We start from the raw sequence: 19,546 nt of genomic DNA, 5'->3' as shown, positions 1-19,546 counted from the left end.
GCATATGAGAGTCCTTTAATAAGCAAGGATGTTAGTTGCGGAAGGACGCTGCGGAATTAGTAGCGCTATATAAATAATTTAATGATGATGATTGTTTGCACACAAAGAGGCCTGGTACTAAAATATTATCTCTACGCGACAGCTGGCTTCACAGGGGACAAGTGCTGTATCCCACCAATCAGGAGGCAGCTGTCATTTCTATCAGTATATTGGACCCCACGGATTTCAGAAACTGCTGTACTGCAGATTTCCTGTAGTGGCCCTAGTATAGGTAAGTATGGATACAATGAGGGCTTACAGTACCTCCAGACAGGGGGTTGCGAGTTTTGTGAAAACATCATCTTTAATACATGCTTTGTTTCCACCAAAAGGCATATTTAAAGTTGAGGTTATGAATTATTATTATTAATTTTTATTTATAAGGCGCCACTCAGTGTCCGTAGCGCTGTACAGGGACAAACAAATACAATACAAGGTGGGACGGCACGGTACAGTAAACAATAAGCACAGTAACTCAGTAAGCTCAAAGCACAGCTAGAGAGAGGGGGGAGGGAAGACCAGCAGGCGCCGGAGCCCAAGAGGGAGGGCGCGGATGACGGGGAGACCCCCAGAAGGGTGGGGGGAAAGGTAGCTGGAGAGCAGAGTTAAAGGTGCAGGAGACAGGAGGAGAGATGGCCCTGCTCAAGGGAGCGTACAATCTAAGGGGAGGAGTAGACAGACAGACAGAGAGACACAGGGGTGAGAGGGAGAGAAGGGGGAACGGAGGCAGATTCAGTGGAGGGGGAAGAGGGGAGGGAGGCAGAAAAAGGTAGGAAGTTAAGTGGGAGACTGAAAAATGCCGACATGTGAGAGTACGAGAGATTTCTTAACTAATTTCAGGATAAAATAAACAAAATCACACAGGATCAACTGTAGGTTTAATGCTTCTTAAAGATCTATTTTGCTAAAAAAAAAAGAGTTTAAATTTCTCACCCTCTTCCCCGGAGTCCAGTAAGTGTTCCCCCAGGTCAGTCCCAAATACTCTCTCCCTTAGGATTCCACGCTGTCGCAGACGTTGCTTGCTAGGTCTGGAAGCCATGAAACTGCGCAGTAACCCCGCCAGCTTCCCGTGCCGCCGACAGACTGTAGAAAATGAGAGAGAGAGAGAGAGAGAGAGAGAGAGCGCATGAGGGGAGAGACTGACACCATTGGGTTAGACGGGAAAGAGAGACCGACAGACGGGTGTATATGAGATGCTGTTTTAGACATACGGGAGTTCTCACCTGGTCTGGGAGAGTTGGAGCCATGCGGAGATGTGATGGCCAATTTTATATCACCTTCTGTGAACAGACAGACAGGTAACAAAGGTGCAAAGACAACGAAGCAAAGCCTTACACAGACAGCTTAACGATCAGCCTGCAGGAAGAGACTACTGCATACGTCAAACATACAGGGGAGACAGCACTGAACAAGAGAGCTAACACACACACACACACACGAGAGACTGCTGACTGTCTAATGCAGACCTGGCCAACCTGTGACTCTCCAGATATTGTGAAACTACAAGCTCCAGCATGCTTTGCCAGCAGATAGCCAGCTGATAGCTGGCAGAGCATGCTGGGACTTGTGGTTTCACAACACCTGGTGAGTCACAGGCTGGTCTAATGCATAGACAGCCAAAAATAAGTGTAAAAAAAGGAATGTACTGGACATTATTTTGATATATCTATACATATATAGATATATAGATAGATAGATAGATGTATATATTATATATAATCTATAAATAATATATTACAGAAAGGGGTAACCTAACTTAATTTGCTCCCTGAAATCTCATTATACAAACTAATCTAAAGATGCCCTTTTGTACAATATAAGCTATAAAATACAGATATTATATGATAAAAACTGTAATTGGTTAGAACATAAAATGTAATTCCTTAAAATTGTATGATCTATCCAAATCTTGCTACCTGAACTTCCAATTTGGCTCATTACACAAACTTAATTTCTGAGATTGTAGAACAGCGTTAGGTGCCCTATGTCATGCTACAGTTGTAGGACTACAACTGCCAGCATACCCTGCCATCCTTACCGACATAGGCTGCCCAGGCATTGGGAAAAATTGACTAATAATAGTAATAAAATACTACATTATTATGACTGTTTTATAACTTCAATTACTGAATAAACTCCATTCCTGTAAATAAATTCTTGCAGGAACTGTGACATTTACAAAGATACATGACAAACAGCATTTGAAAAGAGAGAACCAATGACAGGAAGAGCTGCAGGGTGACCAGGCTGGGATAAAGCTTTTATATTGTATACAGAGATACACTGAGGTCATCTCGGATACAGCAATAAGCGGTGAACTTGCAGCCACACAGAGCCGCTGACAAAACAGCCGCGCACGCCGCTCGACGGCAAGCGTGCGGTGTATGAAATAAGTGATCACGATAACGGTTACACACATAACCAGATGCCTTCCATACAGATTGGTTAACAGGTACCTGCGGCTGGCGATGGGTTCTTGTTGTCTGTGATTAGCTGTACGCACTCGCTGGGGAAAAAACCCACCTGCGAATAAAAACAGACAGATTCATCGTTGACATCCGAGATTGCCATTTTCAGTTACAAGTCCCCCCTGTGTTCCGCTCCATTACATAGAGTATACGTCTCATCAGGTCAGGAACAGGGATCCCATCGTTTTTTAAATGAAAAAACAGGTTTTTGTGACCTGAATGTTACACAGGCCATAATCCAACCCCATCCTTCCCTCTTGGTCCCAGATAAGGAAACACAGTTCTTGGAAACCTTTCACACTTGTCTTGTTCATTGGGGAGCATCAGAAATTGAAACGAGGGGTGGAAAAAAAACTTGGCAAATCTGGGACACAAGCTACCTCTGCCCAGGAATCGTGAGAGTCCCTGCACTCCCCTTTTGTCTACCCCTCTCTCCACTCGGTCTCCTCCTCCGCCTGTGAGTCTCTCCATCCGTCCTCAATGGCTATTTTGGCTATTTATTTAATGGAGGTATGAGCTATTAATTTATCAGTGGGGCTTTTAATTTAATGGTGGGTAGGGTCTATTCATTTAATAGTAGTGGAGGTTATTAACTTATTGGTGGAGCTATTCACCAAGTGGCGGTAAGGTCTATTCATTTAAACAAGAGTAGGGGCTATTAATTTTTGGGCGGAGTCAATCATTTATCGATAAGGGCCACTCTTTTACTTGTGGGATGATTGTGGTAGTGGTTGCTAATTTAATACTGGGGAGTTTTGGGTGCTTTTAGGACGGAGTTGGTGTAGAAGAAGGCCTATTTGTGAAATGTGAATGCTGTTAATTTAATGTCGGGACCGGCAGGGGGGAAATATTCCTATTTTTTATGTTTTAAAAGCTAATATTTATTTAATTTTTGGAAGGAGACCCGATTACTAAACATGGGTACTTAATGCATACTTGCCAACTCTCCTGGAATATCCGGGAGACTCGCAAAATTTGGGTAGGTCTCCCAGGAGACCAGGCAAGTATCCCGCATACATCCCTCGTCAAAATGACGCGATTGACTGTGAAGCACGTCATTTTGGCCCCGCCCCCTCCCGCCCTCCAACCACAAGGCAAGGCACCCCTTACGTCTCTTCCAGTGTTCACCAGTGGTCTGTCTCGCCCGTGCCCCATCCATAGGGGTCCCTGGACACTGCCACGTAGACTGAACCATGGTGCCTTTCTCAAATACATTAGATAAAGGTCACAACCTCGCTGGACGTTATATGTCCTTACCTGGAAGCTGTGCTTTCCTCTCCACCAGCTGGTGTCCTCCCGCGGCGGCATGTCAATAACCGACACAATATCTCCAACCTTCCAGCAGTGGGAAAAAAATTAATTAAGCACAGAAAACCAAACAAAAATCTAGATATTATAGGGCATTATACATCTACACTGAACTTCCTTTACCCCAATCTTCCTGTCCAAAGAAATGTGTCTAAGAGGTGGCAAACAGCCTTTAAAATTCTGGTAATTAAGTTCCACTTCCTGTGTAATAGGATATGGCATTTAGAAGCCAATAGAAGTTAACAAAATTAGATGTATGAACTTAATTTCATAAAGAGATATGTTTGACATGACAAAAAATCCCCATCAGTTTGATAGGAGCCTGATATCATTACTATGTGCTGCTGGGAGACCCTGCTCCTTCCACTGTATAACTCTTAGTATGTGGCTTCCTGCTGCCTCCATTCCCCTCCTCACATCATGTCACTGCCCCAGTCACATGCAGCACTGTCCTCACTAACACATCACTCATCTCCTGATATACTCTGTGCTGCTGGAGGACCCTGCTCCTTCCACTATATAACTCTCCTGTCCTCACTGCGTAACAATTTACGGTGTGTTTTCAATCGCTTCTATGCCAAAGATTTCTAACGGACACTGAAGTTATGACATCAGAACAACTTCACAATTATAAGAAAGGACATCAGAACTCACCATTCTAACAACTTTTACAGGAGTATAAATATATATCTGTATCACTTGTGTATTATATAGCAGATTATCTACAGGTTAAAAACGCTTAAACAGATTCTCCCACAAGAGGTTTTACCTGCCTGCAAAGCGGGCTGGGACTTATGCCTCTTACCTCAAAGGAAAGCTCATCAGGAGCTTGCGCGGTGTAGCGTTTAATAACATGTGCTGCAGCAATAGCCGGCACGTTGATCGAAGCCTCTTCGTTCACTAGAAGACGGTTACCATGATTGTCAATCTAGAGAACAGAACAGAAGAATCATTGTACTGAATACTAGACTCATGAATTACTCTCTGTGGAACTCAATATTTAAGCCTATTTACACTCCTACTATTCTTGTGCAATAAAAGTTTAACATCCCTAAATAACCCAATTCCTACTTAAATTTCTTTGTTGGCACTCAGTGAAATTTCATGTAAATAAAGAGGAAACAGATTGAAAATTCATTATGGTAGGCTAAAAAGAATAATGACCTTTGAACTTTATCATCGAAGATTGAGTAGTAAACGTGTATCTACCGCCCAATATATGCGACTTGGGTAGCAAGACCAATCCACCCATATCATGTCCCGAGCCACCAACACCACAATGCTAAACAATTAAGATCCATCCCATAATCGTAACTGATGGTGGCTATGCCTTTAACCTACAAGCTTGCAGTTTAGTCATGCCTCACACCACTAGTTTCCAATTAATATTGGTTAAGTCCACAAAACACATGCATCCAATGTGTGTATGTCATTTCCATTTTAGAAGTATAAACTCGGATATGATTTTAAAGTGCAGTCAACGTATATGTTGCCTTAGTGACACCTTTGTGATTCTGTGGATCGGCAAAAGGTCCACATTCCAAGGCGTATTTGTGAATAGACCACATAGTCCCAAGTCTACGATGGCAAAAATGTAGGTGGCAAATTATTTATAATTCCATATTTCGGTATTTCTTAATACAGGGACCGAAGTCGGGGGGGTCGGTCTTACCTCCATCCAGTTGAGTATGGGGCCACAGTTGATGTTACTGTCCACAATTCCAGAAAGAGCCTTCAAATAGCGAGAAAGTAATGGGGCCAAGAGCTAAGGACACAAGTATGATGATCAGACATTATACAACAAGGAGTAGAATCTTCTCTTAGATCTCTGTCTAATCATATTCCATACATGTGACATCATATCATGTGACGTCACAACAAACATAAAAGGACACTTACCAGCCCCTGGGAAGGCAGTTCACAGCGAGGAGGAAGCTCAAGCAACTGAGAGAAACGCCGGTCAAAAATACAGCGGTGAAGATTGGAGTCCAGGATCTGAAAATCCTCATAACTCCGTAACACAGACCAGGAGCGGCCCTAGAGAGATGAGAGGAGGAAAACAGGGTCAGTAATGGAACAGATTTAGCTGAAATGGTGTATGCAGAGGAGGTGAAGACAGGACGAGATGGTGTATACGGAGGAGGAGGAGGAGGTGAAGACAGGACGAGATGGTGTATACGGAGGAGGAGGAGGAGGTGAAGACAGGACGAGATGGTGTATACGGAGGAGGAGGAGGTGAAGACAGGACGAGATGGTGTATACGGAGGAGGAGGAGGTGAAGACAGGACGAGATGGTGTATACGGAAGAGGAGGAAGTGAAGACAGGACGAGATGGTGTATATGGAGGAGGAGGAGGTGGTGGTGAAGACAGGACAAGATGGTGTATACGGAGGAAGAGGAGGTGAAGACAGGACGAGATGGTGTATACGGAAGAGGAGGAAGTGAAGACAGGACGAGATGGTGTATACGGAGGAGGAGGAGGTGAAGACAGGACGAAATGGTGTATACGGAGGAGGAGTAGGTGGTGAAGACAGGACGAGATGGTGTATACGGAGGAGGAGTAGGTGGTGAAGACAGGACGAGATGGTTTATACGGAGAAGGAGGAGTAGGAGTAGGTGGTGAAGACAGGACGAGATGGTGTATACGGAGGAGGAGGAAGTGGTGAAGACAGGACGAGATGGTGTATACGGAGGAGGAAGAGGTGGTGAAGACAGGACGAGATGGTGTATACGGAGGAGGAGGTGGTGGTGAAGACAGGACGAGATGGTGTATACGGAGGAGGAGGAGGTGGAGATGACAGGACAAGATGGTGTATACGGTGTAGGAGGAGGTGGTAAAGACAGGACGAGATGGTGTATACGGTGCAGACGGAGGAGGCGGTGAAGACAGGACAAGATGGTGTATACGGAGGAGGAGAAGGTGTTGAAGACAGGACAAGATGGTGTATACGAAGGAGGAGGAGGAGTAGGTGGGGAAGACAGGACGAGATGGTGTATACGGTGTAGGAGGAGGGGGTGAAGACAGGACGAGATGGTGTAAATGGTGGAGGAGGTGGTGGTGAAGACAGGATGAGATGGTGTATACAGAGGAGGAGGAGGTGATGAAGACAGGATGAAATGTTGTATACGGAGGAGGAGGAAGAGGTCCTGAAGACAGGACGAGATGGTGTATACGGAGGAGGAGGAGGTGGAGAAGACAGGACGAGATGGTGTATACGGAGGAGGAGGAGGTGGAGAAGACAGGACGAGATGGTGTATTCGGAGGAGGAGGAGGTGGTGGTGAAGACAGGACGAGATGGTGTATACGGAGGAGGAGGAGGTGGAGAAGACAGGACGAGATGGTGTATTCGGAGGAGGAAAAGGTGGTGAAGACAGTACGAGATGGTGTATATGGAGGAGGAGGAGGAGGAGTAGTTTGTGAAGACAGGATGAGATGGTGTATATGGAGGAGGAGGTGGGGAAGACAGGAGGGGGAGGAGGAGGAGGAGGTGGTGGTGGTGGTGAAGACAGGAGGAAGAGGAGGAGGTGGTGGTGGTGGTGGTGGTGGTGGTGGTGAAGACAGGAAGAAGAGGAGGAGGTGAAGACAGGACGAAATTGTGTATACGGAGGAGGAGGTGAAGACAGGACGAAATGGTGTATACAGAGGAGGAGGTGAAGACAGGACAAAATGGTGTATACAGAGGAGGAGGTGAAGACAGGACGAAATGGTGTATATGGAGATGGAGGAGGAGGAGAAGACAAGACAAGATGGTGTATACGGAGGAGGAGGAGGTGGTGAAGACAGGACGAGATGGTGTATACGGAGGAGGAGGATGTGGTGAAGACAGGACGAGATGGTGTATACGGTGGAGGAGGAGGTGGTGAAAACAGGACGAGATGGTGTATACGGTGGAGGAGGAGGTGGTGAAAACAGGACGAGATGGTGTATACAGAGGAGGAGGAGGAGGTGGTCAAGACAGGAGGGGGAGGAGGAGAAGGAGGTGGTGGTGGTGGTGAAGACATGAGGAAGAGGAGGAGATGGTGGTGGTGGTGAAGAAATGAGGAAGAGGAGAAGGTGGTGGTGGTGAAGACAGGAGAAAGAGGAGGAGGTGAAGACAGGACGAGATGGTGTATTACGGGCAGGAGGTGAAGACAGGACGAGATGGTGTATACGGAGGAGGAGGTGAAGACAGGACGAAATGGTGTATATGGAGATGGAGGAGGAGGAGGAGGAGGAGAAGACAGGACAAAATGGTGTATACGGAGGAGGAGGAGGAGGATAAGGCAGGACAAGATGGACAATACAGAGGGGAAGAAGACAGGATGATATGTTTTACACAGAGCACGTAGAAGGAACAGTTTGCCGTAATGTATACAGAAAGAAATGAGACAGGTAGACATGGCGTAAATATTAATTCAGTAGTCTATAAAAATATCTGTTCATTGTGTTCCAAAGAGGCCTTTGGGGCTTCTAATTATATCTGATGTCCTATTTTCATATAACAATGTCTTAATTAACCAAATCACCAATGTGAATTGAAGGATACAGTAACTCAGACTACAGCTATTATTGGGGAAGTGGAAGAAGAGTGGTGGTCTCCAGGGAAGAATCGTACTTATGGGTCACTGAATCAGCCTCTAATTGGATGTATCACAATTGTGTCCTACAGCACAACAGTGATGGGGGCCAGGTGCAGGAGGAACATTACATGAACATCTTGATTTTAAATGAAATATGTTCGGGTCACCACATCTTGTACTTACCTGACAAGTGACGTGTACGATGTAAATAGCCTCTGATTCACTAACATTGGCATCCTCCGGCCGCGAGTCTGATAAAGAGAGCTGAAACAGACAAAATCCCACCCGTTACACTCAAGATGTAAAAGAATCATGGGCTGTTTTTGAGAATTGAAGGTGTTAAAGACAAGGGTGTGCTCATTGAGGGGGGGGGGGGGGGGGAGTCATTTTTTCCCTGTGCACACCCCACTTCTTGCCATTGTCCCCATAGATGGTCTTTGCGGAAAAGCAAATGCAAAGACTAGTGGCAGTCGAGCTGGGATAGGTGGGTAGGTGATAAGACGTATCTTCTAGGTGACCTCTCCCAGCTGTTGGGTACAGTTTATTCCCTGTGGATCAGGTTCCACTTATTGGCTAACAGGACAAGAATGATACAATTTGCACATGGTAGCTGTTTACCCCAGATCTCTCCTATCCTATCTCAGCTTATATCAACCCACCTGGCGACATTTAAGAATACCCTGTGTAACTTCATGATCTCATAACAATGCAATACATATAATAGCAGAATTAAAACAATCACACAAGAACAACATAATGGCAATAGTGTCTGCAAAGTGGCGAGACTGTAAAAGTTCAGAATCCGCCGAAAGGGCGATGGATGGTGAGAATCTTCACGATTCAATAGCACCAGTCCAAAAATTGTAACGCAAGCTCTCACAAAAGGGTCAACATCAAACAAGTTTTGTGCTTATTCAGGATTCATGGATATATTTCTGGAATTTTCCTGCGACCTGTATGCTTGAGTCAATCACAGCTAGTGGACGCAGCCCCCTCTTCCTTTCTACCAGAGGGGGCGCATGCATTGCTGAAGTAGCATTCTGCATGTAAAGCACATCGTTTAAGCTGTTACTATCCAACCTTGTAAGCACCCTCATGCACAACAAGGCAGCCTTCTGATCAGTCCTGACATTGGGTTGTAAAAACCTGTGTAAAAAGTTACCCACATTCTGCTCTATCAAGTCCAATTGCAATAGTGTCTCATACCGTTGAATATGTCAATTAATTATCAGTTCAGCAACTTACCTTATGCTGAACGTTACTTCATCACTACATACTGGTAATACATACACATCCACCCTTACCCAGTTGCAACCCACATACATACCCAACCACCCCCGCTGGTATATTGGTGCTTGGATATTGGTCTGGGATGTTTTAAAGCTCGCTGGGTTTTATTTCCACTTAGTCCAATCTACCTAAACCAAGACTTGCTAATACAGAACTGATTTAATGTAAATTTTATTGATCAAGATCTTCCATTCTTCTGCTACTGGTGCTTTCACTGAGAAGTATATTAGTCACTGGCAAGCCGTCTGCGAACGGCAATATTAACAGAGTCCCTTGCCGTGCAAGCTGAAGGCAAACGAGTGTTTTCCATGCAGAGTCCCTTACCTGGATAGGGCCATAGTTAATATTTTCATAATGATAATGAGCGCAGTCCGCCAGCTTCACGAAGGGTCCACGCGTTACCCTAAATAGAGACCAGGAAAACAAGGGTTAATAAAACCAGAAATGTCCGGCGATCACCTCATTTCACTTGTACATTACAATAGAAACTCATCTCGTCGTCTATTTATAAGACGCCACAGATTCCGAAAAATCATTTTACAGATGTGACAAAACGTGACTACAATACAGACACATACAGATGATCATACACAATGAAGCATAATTACGCCTCCGTGGATGGTCATGAGCTAGCTATAACGAGGTAGCAGAGGACTCGGCTTAAGACATGACAACAAAATTGTATGTAGGAGGGTGGCATGAGGAGAAAGGGACCCTGCCCGTGAGAGATTACATTCTAGAGGGAGGGGGTAACGCGAGACACTATGTGTAAATGGGCAAGAATAAATGTAGTTAACGCATGAGGCAAAGGGAGTATACGTGAGGGATTACTGGGTGAGCTAGGCTAGGTACACACTACAGGTTTTTCACCCAATTATTGGGCTGAGACATTAGTGTGTACGCTCCAACGAACATGTTTCATCGTTCCAGAGTACATCGTATTTCTTTATTTGATTTTATAAACGGACTAACGATCTCTATGAACGACGGAACGATGTTCGGCAAAGTCTGTACGCACTCACGACCAGCAGCGTAGGCAGATCTCCATAGAGTGAGCAGAGTCAGAATCTTTTCAGCAGATGGTTATGACAGATGAAGAGCACAGATCCGAAGGTAAATCGTGTAAAATCTTTTAATTGTCTACGAATGAATTGTCGCGCTGATCGGGACTTTTCAGTCGTTGGCAAAATCGTTAAAGATGTCACATCGGGAGAAATTTGCTGTAGTGTGTACCTTGCCTTAGGCAAACATAAAGAGATGAGTTTTGAGGGATCGGTTGAAGGTTGGCGGAGATTATGGCAGGGCGAGGGAAAGAGTTCCATAGGTGGGGAGCAGCGCGGGAGAAGTCTTGGAGACCGGACTGGGAGGAGGTAAAGGTCAGAGGTGGAGCAGAGTGGACAAGCTGGGATGTAACGTGTGACAAGGTCAGAGATACAGCTCATCTCCAGCATGCAGAATTGTCACCAAGACTCCCACTGACCTCTATTTTGAATCCCACCGTCCCACCACCCTGAAGGTACCTCTTGTTGGGTCTCCCCTTCGCGCTTGTTTGTGCTGCGGAGGATATTATCCTCCCCGAAACCTCCGTGCCTGAATCCAGTGTGTCCGAACCCCGAGCCTGCAAGAGAATGAAGACTGACATGTATGTACGGTACAGGCACTCAGAGCACATACAAAATTCATGACAGTTACATCTTAAACCACTCTATTCCAGGCAGTAAGTAGAGGCCAAGTCAAACTAAATCACATCCCTGCACGGTTGACAAAACAGCTATAAGATAAGTTCTAGCGCACGATAAACCTCGGAGGAAGATGTTATGAAATTACATCGGAACGCAACTTAATTGACACTGAAAAAACTGTGGAATACTATACGGGGCTTATGATTGAGGCTTCATTAATTGAGATCTGAAGCTTTAAAAATCACTTATTTATCCAATTCCTGCCATTTCAAAAAAAAATCATCAAACGCCCCACAAAATACTATGATACGGTTATTCTGTGGGACCGGAACAACCAAGTTGGGGAGCAATTTGGTCAGCCATGTGGATGCCCATACTGCACCGATCGGGTTGAGGTCAAACAATGACCTCACACACGCAGCCATTGTTTCGTACCAGATCCAGACAGGATCTTTATCAGGTGGGATGAGCCCACCCGCAGAACAATGGATGGTATTAAACAAAAAAAAAAAAAAAAAAAAATTCAGTGTAGGACCTTGTACCTTTGTTACAAATGTTCTACACTGCGCTGTGTGGTTCAATGCACCATACCAAATAAAACAACATCACCACATTTTAAGGGATGCCCAAAAAACACTGAATGAGCGACCCTTGTCTAGGCGTCGCTGAAGTGGCAGATTCTTGCCTGTGAAGCAGACGGCTGGCAATCCTCCATGTTGGAAATGGGCTGTTGGTGTGGCACTGGGATATGATGTCACAGCTCAGCGCCATACTCCCAAGAGGATAAGATGCCACCAGAAATCCCTGTTTTCATTACGGACCAAGTACACACTCTTTGGGCCTGAGTCATTAAGGAAAGTAAGGCAAGAAAAAGGAGTAAATGTTCTCCGGGACAAACCATGTTACAATCGAAGGGGTGCAAATGAATTTATTATTTTGCACATAAGATAAATACTGTCTTTGTTTTCATCTAGCACAAAAATACTTGATAGCTTTATTTTTACACTGAAATTTAAAGTTGAACTATGACATGCCCTACCCCAACTATAAATCTATGCCTACATTTTAAATATACCTCCCCCTCCAATGCAACATGGTTTTGCCCAGATTCAAAGTTACTCCTTTTTTATGCATTACTCTCCTTAATGACTCAGGCCCAAAAAGTCCCATATTTTTCTGCAGGTTAGCTGCCAGAACTTCCGGGAGACTCCGGAATTTCGAGGAGTAGGCCACTCTCCCTGATCAGGCTTCATTTCTTTCGGATGTATGGGGAGGATTTTGTTGATGGAAACTATTGCGAAACGTGTTATGACCCAAGCCCCTGCTGCACAGTGACTGTTTAAAACCTGGGACTATACCTGCAAATTAGGTGCATCGGCATCACTAACCTGCACGGCGGCTCCGTCTCCGCACAATCGCGCCCAGTGAAACTAAATTGATATGTTGGAAGCTACGCAATTCACATTTAGCTGACCCGATACCTCACTGATATCACTGGTTACTAGTCGGTAACGCTCCAAAAAAAATAAAAATTTGATTCAGCTATGTGAAGGCTGAATCTCACACAAATCGTATTCCTGAGGACAACCTCAGAACACACATTAAACCAACACTATTTATACATTTTCTCTTCACGTTCCGTGTTTCTATAGTAACCAGACATCGTAGATTTACCCCTAATCCTACTTGTGAACAAGCTCTACATGTGTACCGTTACATTGTAAACCCAATTACACTGAAGCTGAACTTTCACATACGCAAAGATGATTAAATTGTGCTCTGCACGTACATACAGAAACATAACATATTAAAGCACCTCCTAGAATTTTATAGGTAGTGATAGAACTGGAATGGGGCATTTCTACGAGGTAGACGTAACGACATCGCATAAAACTTCCTCTAAAAGCATCAGCGAGATAATGGGATACACAACGGTCGGCATTAATGCAAACTGGGGCGCAAGAAAATGTATAAGAAGCTGTAGTGATCCAGAGGGATCAATCGGATTCTATCATTTTTCTAGAATAGTTCAGAACATGACGTGTGATTGGCTGTTAGCGGTAACATAAATTTCAGGACAAAATAATTGAGGGAAAACTGAACACATGACCTGCTCAGACCACCCTACAATCTGCGGAGACCAGATCACAGGGCTGCATGTGACAGGGGCAGTGACATGATGTGAGGAGGGGAATGGAGGCAGCAGGAAGCCACAGACTGAGACTTATATAGTGGAAGGAGCAGGGTCCTCCAGCAGCACAGAGTATATCAGGAGATGAGTGATGTGTTAGTGAGGACAGGGCTACATGTGACAGGGGCAGTGACATGATGTGAGGGGGGGAATGGAGGCAGCAGGAAGCCACGGACTGAGAGTTATATAGTGGGAGGAGCAGGGTCCTCCAGCAGCACAGAGTATATCAGGAGATGAGTGATGTGTTAGTGAGGACAGGGCTGCATGTGACAGGTGCAGTGACATGATGTGAGGAGGGGAATGGAGGCAGCAGGAAGCCACAGACTGAGAGTTATATAGTGGAAGGAGCAGGGTCCTCCAGCAGCACAGAGTATATCAGGACATTAGTGATGTGTTAGTGAGGACAGGGCTGCATGTGACTGGGGCAGTGACATGATGTGAGGGGGGAATAGGGGCAGCAGGAAGTCACAGACAGAGCTATATAGTGGAAAGAGCAAGGTCCCCAGCAGCACAGAGTATATCAGGAGATGAGTGATGTGTTAGTGAGGACAAGGCTACATGTTACAGGGGCAGTGACATGATGTGAGGGGGGAATGGAGGCAGCAGGAAGCAACATACTGAGAGTTATATAGTGGAAGGAGCAAGGTCCTCCAGCAGCACAGAGTATATCAGGGGATGAGTGATGTGTTAGTGAGGACAGGGCTGCATGTGACAGGGGCAGTGACATGATGTGAGGAGGGGAATGGAGGCAGCAGGAAGCCACAGAATGAGAGTTATATAGTGGAAGGAGGAGGGTCCTCCAGCAGCACAGAGTATATCAGGAGATGAGTGATGTGTTAGTGAGGACAGGGCTACATGTGACAGGGGCAGTGACATGATGTGAGGAGGGGAATGGAGGCAGCAGGAAGCCAAAGACTGAGAGTTATATAGTGGAAGGAGCAGGGTCCACCAGCAGCACAGAGTATATCAGGAGATGAGTGATGTGTTGGTGAAGACACGGCTGCATGTGACAGGAGCAGTGACATGATGTGAGGAGGGGAATGGAGGCAGCAGGAAGCCACAGACTGAGAGTTATATAGTGGAAGAAGCAGGGTCTCCCAGCAGCACAGATTATATCAGGAGATCAGTGATGTGTTAGTGAGGACAGGGCTGCATGTGACAGGGGCAGTGACATGATGTGAGGAGGGGAATGGAGGCAGCAGGAAGCCACAGACTGAGAGTTTTATATATATATATATATATATATATATATATATATATATATATATATATATATATATATATATATAGTGGGAGCAGCAGGGACCTCCAGCAGCGCAGAGTAATGTTCATTAGGAAAACTTGTGTATATTATAAGTAATAATGTGCATCACCTACTAAAGCATTATGCCTTTATATGGTCATAGAACCCCTTAGTGACTTCTAATATCCATATAATTTGCGGTATTGAATGCATTATCCTATATATTATTTTCATTTGTACAAACAGATGAACTATTATAAGTTACTTTCTGGTTTTTTTGCAAGTTCCCCTTTAAAATACCAATGATCTGTCTAATCTTGATTGTTGGTTCTTAGTTGGTGCTTTTTGTGGCGTTAATGGCCGGACTCATAACTGAACACAATTTGCACCCAACTTGCGGTTAACGAAAAAAAAAAAAAAAAAAGCACAAAACTTGAGTGTAATTCCGCCCGTATTCAAGCCCATTTGGATCTCGAGATCTTTTTCTATTTGAATCTGGGCGTAAGCACGTTCTACCTAAACGTTAACAGACAGAACAGACCGCAGGATACGCACATAGGTGCACCGTAAAGTCACATAAGAACACATTTTGCAAAAAATATTTTAGCAAATAAATGAACAACACATAATATAATCTTTGATACAAGTATGTGCTTAAAAAAAAAGTTGTTTTTTTTTTTTTGTGTTAGCATTACATTAAATTAGTACTGTACATACACAATGCATTTTTATAGTTTCTCTTACTTGCAAACACATTCCGTGCCGTATAGTGATTCGCCTGCGAATCGCGTCATTTAAGCTCCCGATGGGCAGGTTGCTGGAGAATTGCCTGTTCTCCCGGATGTCCGGGAGACCTACCCTGAATTTGGGAGTCTCCTGGACATTCCTGGAAAAGTGGGCAAGTATGGTGTAATGTGTATCCATATGGAGCTCAGTTCTGTTAAGCAGCTGCTGATTGGCTGTTATTCAATGAATAGAAGATGGCATCCAATGACGAAGCTGCTTCTATCCAATGCAAGAGGCGGTATAACGGGGTGAGCCATTGGTAGCATACAGTCTACACCAGTGGTCGAAGTGGAAGTTTAGAAGTGACGGTATGGCGTACCCCCGTATACCAGCCCACTCTGAACTTCATGACATACTAGCAGTGTCGGACTAGGGTACGAATGGCCCACTGGGAAATACAAGGCCGACCAAACAGTTGTGTGGTCAGCCTTTAGAGGCAGTCACTAGACCTTAAATCAGTGATGGGCGACCATCCAGCCTTCATAAAAAGCCCCACAATACCAATACATTCAGTAATTTAAAAAAATTTAAATCCAAAAAATGACCTCATCCCAAAATGACCCTTAGAATTTTCACATGCACCTTCGACTCCCCACTTGCTCCAAAATTTCTATAACTTGCCACATGGAGTATTTGTTTCCAGAACAGCAACGTGTACAATATTTTTTTTGTGGGGTGGCTCCCTGAGGAAGGGGTGGAGCCCCCCAAATATTGTACCCTTTGGAATAAAACTACATCTACAGGAGAATTTGCTTCTTCATCTGACAGAGTGTCAGCTCCTTGGTTCTCTTTGAGAACATTTTATTTCCCCAATGTCACATCATACATATACATAGCCTACGTGCAATATATAATGGTGTATATTACTAATGATGTACAGAGACACGGAAAGTTTACTTTTCCACAATTCAGACTCCTGACGTACCTAGATTAATAAAGGAATAGATATTTGCGACTGCACCCAATGCAGGTAGATTACTGATTCCCTCTGTGAGAGTTCAAAAAATAAAATCATCTCTGTCAATTGCTCAATCCCATCCCCCATCCCCCATCCCCCATCCCCCATCCCCCATCCCCCATCCTTCTTTCCTTCTGAATAACCCTGCTCTGGGCAAAAACTTCGCCACTGGAAGCACGATGAAGCCTTTTCAAGAAGGATCGTGTGGATCAATTTACCTCCACAAACCTCATATCGGAACAGACAGCTCAGGACGGAGGGAGCACGGGGTATTAGCATGAACAAAATGTTTATTAAAATAAAGCATAATTTCATCATTTTCTTTTTTTTGTTGTTGTTGTTGTTGTTGTTGGTGGTAAGAGCGGATCTGGAAAACCAAGTCCTCTTATCCATAGAAGGATTGTCATCGCCAAATACCGGGCTATCGCCACATTTTAGTAAATGGACCCGACTGTATTAGAAAGGTGACGACCTCCATGGCCAGTAGTGTACGGATCCATGGCCTGAAGCACACACCGGCCATCACACACATAGACAGAGTGAATTATAAGGATATTACAAGTCACATCTTGTGCAGTATTATTATTTATTTTCTTATGTGTTATTTCTTCTAATTCTCAAGTTTTCCTACCGGACACTGAAGTGATAACATCAGAACGGACTGTTAATATCTGTATAAATCCTTGGAAACAACTGCTGTATATAAATGTCACTTGCGGCCTGTAATATTTATGGAATACACAAGTACAATTTGTAGCAGACCATTATTTATAAATAAAAGGTGTTATTTTACTTTAAATTGGGCTGTGAACATAATAAAATATAACCTGTCTGACGCGTCTAACAAATTACATTGGAAAAGATTGAAATTAGCACGCAACGCAAAGCCCGGCGACTAGCGCTCAACGCAGAGCCCGGCCCGGGGACTAGAGTGAAACGCAGAGCCCGGACCGAGGGCTAGCACGCAACGCAGAGCCCGGACCGACGGCTAGCTCGCAACGCAGAGCCAAAGCCGGCGGCTACCATGCAACACAGAGCATCCACCACACTACACACTTACATTTATTCTCCTTCTTTATTCAAAAACTATCTGACCCCAGGCTGGATCGTATAGCCTCACTGAGCACCCCTCTTTTCTTGGCCCTATATGTGCAGCAAAAGTCACCCTCAATCTTATTTTTTGCCACATTCGCATATTTCCGCCACGCGGTCGTGAGCCGCCATGATGCCGTTTGCTCAGCCGAAATAAATTGACATTTCATCCGCAGGTTGCAACGGTAGAGCGCCCCCCAGTGGCCGGAATTATTAAAGATCACGTCAGAACACACATTTCTTTTTCCCGAGCAGTAACTTGTACACAAGGCGTCTCTCAGTCACAGGAGTACTCTCGTTTTATTCAGAACGATTAGCTCCGCAAAGCACAAATCCAACATGTCCAATTACCGCGTCACGTAAACCAGGGAAGGGGTTAAGACAAGGGAATAGAAGTGCGAAAAAAACGGACTTTCCTTTGTTTGCGCCGAAGGGAAGGCGTAGAGAAGATTCAGGACATACGTGTAAGCGTGTCACACGTCTCACACCGTATCATTCTGTCGCTCCGGCAATGGCTGTTGGCTCTAAAGGCTGCTTAGTAAACAAGGCCCAAGAGCCGGTGACACTAACAGCTGGCTCTGAGTCTATCACAAAGGGCACAGTCCCGCTGTCACTTCCCCAGTACTATTGTCAGCCCACAAGCCCAGCGCGGGAAGGCCGGTTACCATAACAACCTGAACCACCAACCCACAGCCCTGAGACTCAGAGTGGGAATTCAGAGCAGGCCGAGGGGCTGGGAAGCAGAGGGCGGGGGTAGGGGGGGGGGGGGGCTGAGTCCCAGCTTTTGTTATGTTAACGGGGATAAGGGACACAGAGCTGTCTCTGTAATGCTAACTGCGCTCTCTCTCTCTCTCACAGCAGCCCCTGTCTCTCTACAATACTAATCACGCAGACCTGGGGCTGCTTCACTCTAAGTGCAAAAAATAAAATCATTCTCAGACCACTGAGAAGAGCGATTATATAGAAGAATTATGTGTACGCAGGAACAGCCATTTACTAAGGAGTATAAAACGTGCTTATAGAACAGGAAATTGCTGATATTGGGCCTCATTTAGAGGCACAGGGTGCAGATTTGCACCCGGACAAAACCACGTTGCAATGGAAGGGGTGCAAATGCAATTGTTAGTTTGGCACGCTGGGAAAACGCTGGCTGCGATTGCACGTAGCACACAAACACTGGGCAGTCTTACTCACTCCAACGCTGCGATTTAGAGTCCAGCTAGGAGGCTCCTCCTCCTAACTCTAAATCTCTCTGCACATTTTAAATTCCCCCACCCCCCCATTCACAGCGCAACATGGTTTTGCCATATAGCGTCTTCTAGCTGAACTGACTCCGAAATCTAAATGAGGTCCAAAGAATATTCACATCACATAAGCAAACAAGGCTCTGCCCCAAAGAGCTTGCCATCTAATCACAAAACATGAAATTGAAGGAGAAGTGGTCCCTGCTCACAAGAGCTCACAATCTAATAGGACAACTCTCAGAGTTCGCTTACTTTCGGCCCTCTCTCTCTATCTCTGACCCACTTCTCGTTTTAGCTCATTAGTAACACCCTGTAGTGGCACACATTTGTATTAACCCTAGAAACCTTTCCCCCCAGCCACTGATCTGCAGAGCTTCGCTCATTTAACCACAGCCAGGAGATCGCTGCACATTCGGCGAAACCTGCAGAGCGTCGCTCCAGTAAATACACTGCTGTCACCGATCGACAGTCATCGCTCATCAGAGCTCCCCCACCGACCACCCTAAAGCGTGATCCGCCAATGTATCTTCCCCATCGACCACTCTACAGACCGTCTCCCCCAGTAAACCCTGCGTGGAGCAGATCTGCAGAGCATCGCTTCAGTAAACGAAGACACTGCCAGCGATCCACAGCTAATTAACCCTGGCATTGCCAGCCCACGACAACGCACGTCTCCTTCCAATAC

General features: G+C 45.2%; 1 protein-coding gene across 5 annotated transcripts in view; it reads right to left on the bottom strand.

Moving 5' to 3' along the window:
* The window catches only part of ARHGAP33 (Rho GTPase activating protein 33), a 57,921-nt gene that overhangs the window by 19,581 nt on the left and 18,794 nt on the right, over positions 1-19,546 (bottom strand). For 3 of the 5 annotated variants that reach the window (XM_075190504.1, XM_075190505.1, XM_075190506.1), the window contains 10 exons: positions 11,186-11,283; positions 9,990-10,068; positions 8,559-8,639; positions 5,715-5,852; positions 5,488-5,580; positions 4,621-4,743; positions 3,765-3,842; positions 2,496-2,562; positions 1,263-1,319; positions 973-1,122 (listed from right to left, as the gene is read on the bottom strand). In XM_075190504.1, the coding sequence (XP_075046605.1) occupies positions 973-1,122; positions 1,263-1,319; positions 2,496-2,562; positions 3,765-3,842; positions 4,621-4,743; positions 5,488-5,580; positions 5,715-5,852; positions 8,559-8,639; positions 9,990-10,068; positions 11,186-11,283 (964 nt within the window). The remainder of the gene's footprint in view (positions 1-972; positions 1,123-1,262; positions 1,320-2,495; positions 2,563-3,764; positions 3,843-4,620; positions 4,744-5,487; positions 5,581-5,714; positions 5,853-8,558; positions 8,640-9,989; positions 10,069-11,185; positions 11,284-19,546) is intronic. The other 2 variants (XM_075190507.1, XM_075190508.1) reach the window with 1 other exon arrangement.

This window comes from Mixophyes fleayi, chromosome 11 (assembly GCF_038048845.1).
Source record: "Mixophyes fleayi isolate aMixFle1 chromosome 11, aMixFle1.hap1, whole genome shotgun sequence".
Classification (NCBI taxonomy): domain Eukaryota; kingdom Metazoa; phylum Chordata; class Amphibia; order Anura; family Limnodynastidae; genus Mixophyes; species Mixophyes fleayi.
Note: the sequence above shows the minus strand (reverse complement) of the source record. Positions and strands in the feature narration are given on the sequence as shown.